Here is a 12,286-nt window from a genome sequence, read left to right as displayed (position 1 = left end):
ACCCATACAAATAAAAACAAAATGTATAGTATTTTGAGAAAAAACGAAATTTTAAGATACCTTGGTAAATTAGCGAAAATTACTCACGCCATTGCAATATTCTATTTCAACGGCCGTCGGGAGCATCTATATTCACGACGTCACATATACACACGACGATCGAGAGCGTGTATGCCGCCCGATAGTCCGTGAATGATCGACGGCCAGGAAAGATACGCGAAGCGCTGACACTAATACTAATTTATTCAATATATAATGTTGTTGAAATTTAGTGCCCTAAAATGTACTTTGTTCTAAAACCCGAATTTAGAAGGCCTACCTCCCAAACCTTTACTAGGCCTAGGCCCCAGCGCGCGGAGTCGATCCTCCACCCACCCACATGCGAGGCTCCGTTTCATGTGCATCCAAAGCGATATCAACAACTTGCTGCTCATTGTCAAGCCAAAGTAAAATATGAATCAAATTCGTTTTCGAACTGCCTTATTCGTGACAAATAAATTACCATCTCATATTACTAATTTAATTCTGCTAAACTAAAAACTAAAGAAACTAACACATTTAAATTACGAACGATATACAAAATTCTATTTTTGAAAATACACGAACCGAAAAATATGGATACGCATCATTGCACACGGCGCTGTATCATGGACAACGTTGCCAGGCTAACGTCGGTATTGCCAGAAAAAACCCGTCGATTTGGAGATTTTAAATCGTCATTTACTCGATAAATAACCGTTTATACGGTAATAATTTTATATAAAAAAATTCTAAATATGTTTCTGCAAAAGCACAAGCATTTTTTAGAAAATACTCCAAAGATTTCAAGAGTTATAGCCAAAAAACTGCAAATTGTCCATTGGAGGGATAGGAATATATTCGCAAAGTGACGTCACCCGCGAATTTTTTTGATTTTCAAATGGGGCTTTCCCCAAAAGGGCGAATTTATATTTTGTAACAATATACGTTCTAGCAACACCTAATAGCCCCCAAAACGTCATTCTAAAATGAAAAAAATCGAAAATCCATTTCAGGTCCATTTTAACACTCCGACTCTCGGTGGTGTGTGTGGCACTAGCTATAATTCACTTCCCAGAGCTCTGGGCATGCGCAATAGCGTGTCGGATTCCCTAACAGTGGGCAGTTGAGTTCCGGTGCCGGAATCCTAACCACGGCGTGGCCCTAGAATTGAGTATACTGCTGATAGGCATACTACTACATGGTTACATGTTTTCATAAATGCATTATTAGTCTCGATGATTTAGTAGGCGGGTTTATTAAAATATTCTAGGCCTAGACCTAGACTAGCCTAGCCCTAGCTAGGCTATCAGTATGGCTCCATGACATGAGCTTGCTATAGGGCCTAGTAGGAAGGCTTAGCCTAGCTATTAGGCATGATTTCTAGGGTTAGGGTTAGGGTTAGCTAGGACTAGCTAGGGCCTACTAGGCGAGTACTAACGTAAGTAAGGAATCGAGGATAGCCTATATAATTAATATAGGCCTATGGCCGTAACAATTAAATTAACATTATCAATATCATAAATAAAGGATAAATATATAAAACAATTTATCGAATTGTGTGTTACTATTATATATGTGGCTGTAATAATATGCAATCATGACATGAATGATAGTTGATACTGTTCAACCAACGATAGATCTAGATTGACAATCGGAGTAAAATGGCGGCAGCAGGTGACGTAATCTTCGATCATTTATCGAAAGTCGTCTTAATATAAAACATGAGTGTACTTAGTTAGAAGAGAATCATGACAAATGGTATCAATGAATGATCGATTGACGATAATGGATGGATGTGGATGACGATATATTCACCATGGTAACTAATCATCATACGCAGACTTTAAACATCGATTAACATTATTTTAATGTGAATCGTGAGAAACATAAATAAGAAGTTTAAATAAAACTACTCAGGTTATGTTTTGTTTTTGTTATTTTTCTGACACCGCATGTTTAAAAAGGGTACCAAAAATCTTGCCCCAGGGGATTTTTTGCTCAAGCGCCACTAGTTTGAAACCGGCATCCACTCCATATCCGTCAATGTGTCTCTTAAGCAATTCAAGCCACTAAAATCTCACCCATTTCAATCATTCTTGTTGGTCTTTAAAGCGTGGTTCCCACTAGAACGCACGCAACGACGTATCGACGCAAAGTGCTGTATTGCGTAATCTCAAGTGGGAACCGACGACGCAATAGTGATGCAAACATGTAGGTTTGATTTCACGCAGGCGGGGGAAAACACAATGACTGGAAGGGCATTTTCTTACGTTGCGTTACGTTGCGTCACTAGTGAGAACCAAGCTTTAGCGACATCAATCAATAGCATTTTATAAAACTTTATTTTATTTATTATTTAATATCTATCCTCCTCAAAGACGGTCCGCCACTTCACGTGTAACCTTTCTCTAAAATAACATTTATCTATTCAAAGCATTGATTTGTGTATGTGTTACAAGTAATTAAAATGTGTAACAGATGGTAATAATATAGATCTAACAAAAATGTTAAAATGCCTCATGTAAAAAGCCGGATTAGAACAATAATACAGGTCAACAAGAGCTTCTGCAGGTGTTGGTCTTTAAATGGAATCACAAATGAAAAGACAAGGTGTGTATTATAGTATAGGCCTAGAACAAAATGTATTAGATTGTATAAGAGGTGCGCCGTTGTAAACATGTTCTACCCTTTTGTATAGTTACACGTGTACGTTTACAAGACACTATGTTACATACCGTACGGTACCATTTTACATGCTGTTCCGACCTTTTAGGACCTGTTTCTGCTGAATTCAAAAGTACGGTTTTCTGCTAAACCGTTAAAAAAGATCGCGTTCAGCTAAATTTCTCCACGGTTATTTAACGACCGAGACCAGTATCAATTAGGGGTTTTTTAAAAACCTTAATTAAAAATCGGTGCTTTGTGGACCCGTTTCACTGCTGCTGCCAAGAAAAATACCTAAAAAGTTATAACTTCACGTAGTAAAATGACCAGAAAATAATATTAAATATTGTCCAATTTATCGTAAATATCCCCATTGTATAATGTCTGTAAAAACCAATCCAATCTTCTTCCCCAACATCTTCACCCATTTTGACAAATATGGCCTACAGAAAAGGTACAGCACAAGGGAGGAAAATACATGTTTATATCGTTTCACAATAACATCATTTTCGTCACTCACCCCCTCAATTTGTAGTGAAATTTAAATACAGTATTAAATATTATGTTCCTTGTCATATAAACTATTCGTATTGAATACGTAGTGAGTCCGCATAATTCAATCACCACCATCGTGACGACATCATCTGGTTAATGGTTTATGTCATACAGGTGAATGTAGGCGCGCCTATCCCATCCTCCATGCATTAGTGTTCTCTTCTCCGACGTTCCACAATATTTCGTCATGAATCTTTCCACTTATTTTGTCGTCTGCGAGGCCGCGGCTTTTTCGTCCAGTTTGTAACTCGTTTTGTCAACATGTTGTCTCTTTCAGTTATATCCCGCCTATCTTCATTACATCAAATCATTTACCACTAGTAGTCAAAATGGGGAATCCCCAACGTTTTATTGAATAACCTAAATTTTGAAGGTCATCATATAAATCGATAACATATTATTAATACGCTATTAATCTTCATAAAACGGTTGTAAAGAAGTTTGATTTTTAGGTTTGGGGTTAATTTGGTGACGCTACCCAATGGTCTATCGTATTTCGTTTATTGTTATCATAAAATTTGTTTTATTGAATATGTTTTATGCTATTAATTTGTATATTCTTACACTTAAAGCCAATAAGGCCGTCGCATATCGAGTATAGACAACCGCTTTGCATATAATAAAAATCTCAAAATATTATATTTTCTCCTCATTCATTTCATAGTAAAGTGTCCGAGGGGTGTTTCTTGAATAGGTGTGTCCCAAAGAAGGGTTTCTATTAAAAACTATTTTTTTAAATGACGCCTCTGCTGGTACCAGTTTACAGTACAATAGGATGAAATATATAGAGGGCGGTCGTTAATCAACCTCCTTCCACATTACTAACCAAAAGGCAGTCTGTCAATAAACATCTTACGAAAACTCCGACGGAAAGAAGACTGAGCAGGCTAAAAAATGATGGTGGGCTTTCTCGAAAGCATTCATAGTTCTTTTTTTACTCGTACTTAAACAAAAAAAATCTACGCTCCTCGTGAATATCCGGGGAATTATGGATGAGTTGTATTTTGGGTGAAACTATGAACTGTTGGAAGAAAACAACCTGTTGTTCATGAATTTAAGTGCGGTGCTCTTTTGATATACCTGGCGTTTGCGGCGTCTAGTGAAGCGTTACGTAGGAGAGGAAGCCGGACCAACGTTGTCGGAACTGGTAATTAATCATTAGACGCTCCCTATTTTAAGTTATTTTGTATCTATATATATTACATTGTATTGCTAGTTAGATAACGTATACCTTTCATTATGGATTAAATAATAATAAATATTAACTAGATCACTGGCTATCCGATGTTGAAGTTCAGGTGTTATCCACACACCTATCTACTGTACATTATTACAGCATATGTTGCATACTTAGTATTACCAGGAAGGCACAGTAAAACAATATAATAATTATATATTTCCTATCTAAACCATATACATTCTTTCTTCACTTCCCTGTCTAAACCAGTTTGTAAAATTGCATTATATTAGAAAAAAAAATTTATTTTATATTGAATTAATAGTGGATGTTTACACATTTAGTAAGTATATTTGTAACACCTTTATACTTATAACTAACATTTCAGAACTTATGCAAAGGATTATTAAATTATTATAGTATAATAAGTATTCTGCATGATTTTTAAACTAAATGTTGTCTTTACGACTACCTGTAATTGAAATGATCAAAGGTGAATCCTACTTTTTGATAGTTTATTTACAAATTGTCTGTGGTCTGTCAAGTGGTCTGTTCTCAACTTAAGACAATTGTATAGGTAATACTGTATTTTTAATGAGGTATACATTATACCTTCATGCTAGGTCAAGTACCAGGGTAATTTCTACCACGTGTAATTTACACCACTGATCGAAATTGGTATCTTGTAATATTACGTTTTGTAATCATATAATTTCTTTCATAGGCATTGTCACTTTAGAATTAGCAGCCATCATGAAGAATGGAACTACCGATAGTAAGTACATATTCGTCTATTATTTTTGTGGTTTTAATTTTTGTTTACTTCAATTTACTTCTATTTTGTGAAATGGTAGTGCTCTTTCTGGGAGAATTTGTGCAAATTATAGTTGAAATATTATCTAATAAATTAATACTAGATTACAGGATTATGCTGGATCAATTCTCTAGCAGAATTCTGTATGATATAATTAATGTATAATATAGATCAACAGTGAATTCTAAACCTTCCAATGATATACTGAAAATGTATTAATTAATTTGAAGCGATAAAGATGAGGAAATCTGTATATATCTGAAAGATGAGGCCGTATAAATTTGATCTCTGGTGCGCGTGCATACAATTGAGGGACTAGTGCTGTTCCGCCGTACCACGCCGAGAGTGTTCCAACCGAGTTGGAACAATACCTTAAAAGCCCCTGTGGTCTAATGGTTAGGACATCTGCATATCAATCAGCAGGTTTCGTGTTCGAATCTCGGTTGGGGCGACTTTTCTCATTTTCACAGATTTCCTCATCTTTATCATTTCAAATTAATTATTAAATTTCAGTATATCATTTTAGAATTTATTCTGTGCCTGTGATGTATATATACATAGATATATCAAAGTAAAAATGTAAAGTCGACCCTGTGATTCCTGTCTCCGCTTCCTCAGCATTAGGCCCAGTGTATTGTAAAAAAAAATGTTTGTGTGTGTTGTACACCACTCCCTCACTAACAAGTCAGCAATACCTTCCAGTACTTTCTAAATAAAAATATTTATTAACTACCGGTCCCACACAAGACAAAAATTCACACAAGACAAACAAAAAACTACCGGTACCAAGTTTTGTTACCTTAATGGAGATAAACAAGGTGGAAAAATAATCTTGCTCAAGGATTTAACACTGCTTGAACCTACAACCGCTGGTTGCCAGTCCAATACTCTAACAACTGTGCCACAGTGCAACAAGGTAAACTCCAACATTCATGAATATTAAATATACTAGTATTACAATAGTACAATCTGTACATGTTCATGAAGTGTTTTTTCCTATTAAAACTCCCATTAATGCAATAATTCAATTTTTTGGTTAGTGTCCCCTGAATAGGGACAATTTGTTGGGTCCCTACTGTATACCTATCAGATCCAAAGTCATGATCAATACCATATAATTTTTTGAGAAACAACGCCAACACAAGGACATTTTCCCATGCAATAGTCACCAGCAATCAATGTACCAACCAGTTTGTTTACGATTCATTATAGTAGTAATAACGGGTTAATGAATAGCTACTCTAACTTAGTAAGATTAAACCCATCATACACCTACACGGCTAATGTTGTTAGAAATTAACACCCACCATATCATTTCTCGTTATTCAATTTGCTTCCAAGTGCTGTTTAAACATTACAAAAATGTAGAATCTGCAAATACCTTACGTTTGATAATTAATTTTGTGTAATCATTAACTGAATTACATTAAATTTTCAAAATAAAAAAAAAATATTTGTAGGTTTTGCAATAATAAATGTTTGCAGCTCTTTTAACTCAAAGGCATTATAGAGAATAGACCTGAACAAAATTGTTAGAGATACTATACACTTGATAATTGATTAAATTGGCCATTATTTCAAAAGGGTCATTATCATCAGGTAGCTGATGCAGTCAAGATATGGATATACAAACCTCATTATAATTTTGAGTCATATTGATATGGTTAATGAATTAAAGGGGCTCTCAACAGGAATCTCATTGTACATAGTTATAAACCACTTGAAGCATCATAATCTATGATTGACAAAATGATAATCAAGTTATATAATATTCCTTCTATAATATTCAGTATCATTATCAGTCAATTTTTGTTCCTAGTATACCTGGATAAACCAACAGTAACCCTTCTCTCTGAAGAGAGTAATATAATACAAACATTTGAATTTTAATTTGAACATCCCTATCCAATAATGGTATAGTCTGCTAATCTTCAGTGCATCTTCATCCACATTTTTGGATTTTAAGAAATATGTTTGTATACAAAAAACATGATTATAATTATTCAAAGTATTCAAAAATACAAAATGACATAATGTAACCTCAACAATAATTGTCTAAGCCAAAGTAGTGTGCAGAATTTAGAAAGCAAGTACAGTTTTTATGCACTCTTTTCCCTAGAATTGATTGAACCCCCACAAAACAGTGCTGCTGTACTGAGCCCTCACCCTTCCTAGTTGTTACTTGCTTTAACTGGGCCACTTCTTGGAAAATAAAAGTATATAAATCATTTAAAAAAAAGATGGTTTGTAGCTGTATATTACAGTAGTATTCAAGTCACATATTTAACAAGGTACAACAATTTATGCTACTTCCACCCACGCACCAAACAATATGCAATTATTTTATATTAACAATTTCATTTGTCAATTATAATATTCATATGTCCATGGCTTTAGTTCACTTAACCCTGAAAAAACCACTAATTTGTAATTAACATTAAACATGTAGTGGATAGAGAGATTATGAAAATGAAGTGGATCACCTATTTGAATTAGCTGCTTTTCGTTGACTGACAATAGGCTATTTAAAATGTATTCACAGTAGCATTATTATTGTAGAATGTTGAAAAGCAATGATGAAAACAAGTCTTTTGGAGGATGAGTTGTGAAGGAATATATTACAACTTTATAATTCATTATTATTTAATAATTGTTAACAAATTATTTATTAATTGAACATGAATATACCACCACAGAATATTAAATAATTTTAGGTCTGCCACACACAGTGGTGGATTGAGGATTTTGATATTATGTTGGATAGAAGGAGCAGGGCCTTTTCAAAATTAAATTTTTGGTAAAGGATGTGGGAGGGCAAACAGTTTTACAGATTCTTTTGATATTAAATCATTCTGTTGCTATTTTAGTTATTAATATTGTGGTAATAACCAGTTTTATTTATTATTACTTATTAATTCTTTTATCAGTGCTGTACTCTATTTATTTCATATAAACTTGGATCCACAGTTTTAAGAAAAGATGCTATATATCATTTTGTAATGTTTAATCAAGATTTCCATATTGGACATCCATTTCTAGAAGAACACATTTTTTTATTACATACACATCAAACAGTGGTGAAACTCGCCAATTACAAGATGGATAAATTATTTTATAATTTGCTTATAAACTGACGCTTAGGGAGTGGAGTTGAAAAGTTGTGAGTTACAACCCTGGCACTAGGTCAGGATTGAACACTGAACCTTGGGATTGGAAGGCAAGCATGTTAACCAACAAGCTACAGCTTCACTACAACTTTACAGTACATGATTAGATTGTATCAAAATATGCTATGAAGTTTGAAATGGACTTTTAATGAATAATCTCGCTTAAACCTATGTCAATAGTGATATACTGTTTATTTTTCTAATGAAATGAAACTTTATTACGAAGTTGATTACTTTAACAAACAAGCGACTGAAGTTTATTGGATCTGTTCAGAAACCTTGTTATTGTACTGTATCATATGTTTGTTTGTCTTTAGCGCACTTCGGATCTCGCTGTTAATTAAGTAAGCCGATCAGTCATATTGAATAGACTTCATGTGCATTTCTAACATTCATGGTGATTGTTTGATCAATCAAGGTTAAAGACGATATAATTATTATTCCAAAATACTTCGCTGCAATCACTAATCGTAGTTGATTATTAGAAAAATATGAAATTTATTTTACGACCTGCAGTTTAATGTGTAATATTTATAGATTTGTTGTGAATTTTGTGAAAACAACAACATTTTATGAACAATTAATGTAGAAATTCATTATTTTATGAATTAACAACTTTGTTTTCATATAGCAAGATAAAGTATAAAAAAATACTTGGCAACTGACAGATTGTGGTAATTTTACAAACTTTGGAACTAAAGTTATATAAATATAATAAATATATATATTTCTCCCATTCAACTCATAAAAAATCATTATTTGTATAATCAATTTTAAAAATTGTATTCTGCTAGTTGGTTAAGATAAGATAAATCTTTATTGTCATGAACACAACAAGGCGAACATGAAATTGGTTTTTTCCCTGATGCTTAAAAACACATACAATGTATAAAACATTAAAAATATCAATACAATACATTTACACTATATAGTAAACAAGTTATATTTACAGAAGGAATAAAAAACAACTATCTTTGAAATGTTATAATGCATTATTACCATAATTAATTTTTGAAGAATGTTTTAATTTCCACCCATAACCATTTTTTTTTTCTTCCCTTCACACTTGGATCAAAACCTCTGTTTAAACAAAAATTAAACCGTATTCATGTACAGTATAAATATTTTATTTATTCAAACTTTCAAAGCTAAGTTTCTCCTGTATTGCATTGAAAATTTAAGAAATTGCGATATAATTGTACGCATTTATTACATGGCACATGAAATCAAAGAATGTGCGTAGACATTAAAGCTGAATTACGATCATAAATGGTTTCTCGGTTTTGAATTACATGACCTTGTACGAAACAACCAATTAAAATTTGACTACCTCCTCCTGATATTTTATTATTTATTTTTCAATAGATATTTTTCTACTTGTATTTTATTTGTTAATATAATAATGTATTGATTTTTGGAACAAACTATTATAATCCTTTGCAACTGTGACTATAAAGAAACCGTTGAAGCATGTAGTTATATTATCTATTTTGCTTATTTTACCTATTGTTTTGAATATATTCTTGCGCTCAAGCATTTTAGCGATTAATTATTACAATTTATTGTAAAGACTTTTTACTCTTGCATCTGTGCTGAAAACATTTGTCTCAGCATGGCATTGCATTATCTAATAGTATTATCATATTATCAATAGTGAACAATTATCATATCTGAACAAGGTTCAGAGAAATTATTAGACACCGATAAAGAGATTAACATCTCTCCTTCAAATAGATGTACCATAGATACTCCATATATTGTATTATAAAAAAAAATGCATCAATAAATGATATGACATATTATTATCATATTGGAAGATGGCATTCACTCACTCGCAAGTTAATTATAGGTGAATTTTATTACACTTTGAATTTTGACATTAAAATCTCTCATGCACATAGTTTATACAATATATCTTTTGCATTATAAAATTGATCTTCTACTATTTATGCATTATCTATAATATATGTGACTTATATTTATTAACATAAATAGGTAGTAATGGAATGGCTTGGTTCAAAAGGTGACATTTATTAAACTTCTTCCTCATGATAAATATATCTCATTAGAACATTGTGTATAACATGTTTTTTTTTTCGTTTACATTTCTACCTGAGAAAGAAATTGATGAAATAATTTAATTCAATCTGGCTTTGTTTTGGAGCACGACGAAGATAAATGCTACTGTCTAAAGATGTCAAAAATAAAAACTTGAATTCTTATTTTCCGCAAGTGCAAATTCATTTATTCATTTCATTTATTTATTCATGGTCAAACACAGTAAAATATGTACATGGTTTGAAATTATTTTTGTTTGTTCAAAGTAAAAATTCACATAAAAATATAAAAATGAGTTAAAAAGGTTACAATTTTGTAAAATACAAATAAAACACATCTTTTAGATAAAATACATAGTTTAAAATACAAAATACAAGCAAGATTGGTGTGTGAAGAGGGTATAGCATAAAATGATAAATGTTTCCAGTGTTCATTGAATTGCCTCATTGCAGGTAATGGTGGAGAGGGTGAGGTCATCCGACATAATTACTTTAATTTTTTTACTTATAACACTGTTAACAATATCTTTAGCGTTCTTACTATCTTTAGTTCCTATTATTCTGTAAGCTGTTTTACAGATTTTCTCTATTGTTTGTTGAGGCTATAAAACCAAGCTATTGCACAAAATGTTAAAACTGATCAAGTTACTGATTCGTAAAACAACACCAAGACTCTATTGATGATTGTGCTAAGGCCAATTTACACTAGGACGACAACGATTGACGATAAATAGATAAACATACAAGTGTGTGTGTAGCACCATTACAGCCAACCAACCGGTAAAGCCAGAAATGTTGGTTTTTTAAAAATAATAATATAATTATATCAAACCTTAACAAATTTACTCTATCAAGATTTGTTATAAATATAATCCTTTGCTATTAAACTACTACTAAGAAATTTCAATTTTTAAATATACAGTAGTCTGAATTTAAATTTTATTGTGTAAAATTTATCATAATTTGTACAACAATGTATTAGTATAAATAAATTAAATCTAATATGAGATGAGTAGAGGTCTCATGTTATTAATTTTCATAATTTGTTTTCTAGTTTAGAAATACCAAATCAAATGATACCTCTTCCACAGCTTAATACGCCTGACTAAACCTGTGGTCTGTAATCAAAAACAATCCCCACGGATAAGGCTAACTGAATTATTCAATCCTAATCATTTTATAGTTTATCCCAGTAATTTATTAATAAGTTATCAATTTATTTAATGGATGTTTCTATAAATAAACAGCTATGTATCCATAAGTATAAATAATTTTTTGTAATTTCATAAATATATTTGTAAAATGAAAATCAATGTAAGTTTGAATGTAAACAAAAGCCAAACTGTATCTTTAATTCATCCAGTATCAAAGGCAATTGTACCATATGACACCTGTATCATAGGCTGTGATGTGTGACACTGTGAACATCACAGCCCAGAAAAACTCTGGAAGTATTACACACCTGTACACACCATAAAAAAAAAATGTTGGTTTTGCCTATTATAATAGACAGATGCCATGTGAAGATACAGTACAGTGAATCGGATAAAGTGGATGTCCAGAAAAGCTCATGGCGTACCTTAAAATTAGTATTTTCCTTGAAGAAAAATGTAAAAAAATTGAAGTTTCACGCTAAATTCAAGATCTTCCGATTTTTCAAATTTTAGATTTTCCAATTTTTCTAAATTTTGGATCGTCCCATTTTCTAAATTCTGGATCTTCTTCGGATTTTCTAAATTCTGGATCTGCTTCCTATTTTCTAAATTCTGGATCTTGCCATTTTCTAAATTCTTGATCTTCTTCCCATATTCTAGATCTTTCTTCCCATTTT

At 32.2% G+C, this 12,286-nt stretch overlaps 1 protein-coding gene across 2 annotated transcripts in view; it reads left to right on the top strand.

The window, feature by feature from the left end:
* The first annotated feature begins 4,204 nt into the window (after positions 1-4,204).
* The window catches only part of LOC144847402 (synaptotagmin-7-like), a 39,909-nt gene continuing 31,827 nt past the window's right edge, over positions 4,205-12,286 (top strand). For both annotated transcript variants that reach the window (XM_078703750.1, XM_078703742.1), the window contains exons 1-2: positions 4,205-4,387; positions 5,142-5,192. In XM_078703750.1, coding sequence (XP_078559876.1) covers positions 5,171-5,192 — 22 coding nt within the window. In that variant the 5' untranslated portion in view covers positions 4,205-4,387; positions 5,142-5,170. The remainder of the gene's footprint in view (positions 4,388-5,141; positions 5,193-12,286) is intronic.

Source organism: Antedon bifida, chromosome 1, assembly GCF_963402885.1.
Source record: "Antedon bifida chromosome 1, ecAntBifi1.1, whole genome shotgun sequence".
In the NCBI taxonomy this organism is placed as follows: Eukaryota; Metazoa; Echinodermata; class Crinoidea; order Comatulida; family Antedonidae; genus Antedon; species Antedon bifida.
The sequence above is the reverse complement of the archived record's forward strand: the minus strand, read 5'-3'. Positions and strand labels throughout refer to the sequence as shown.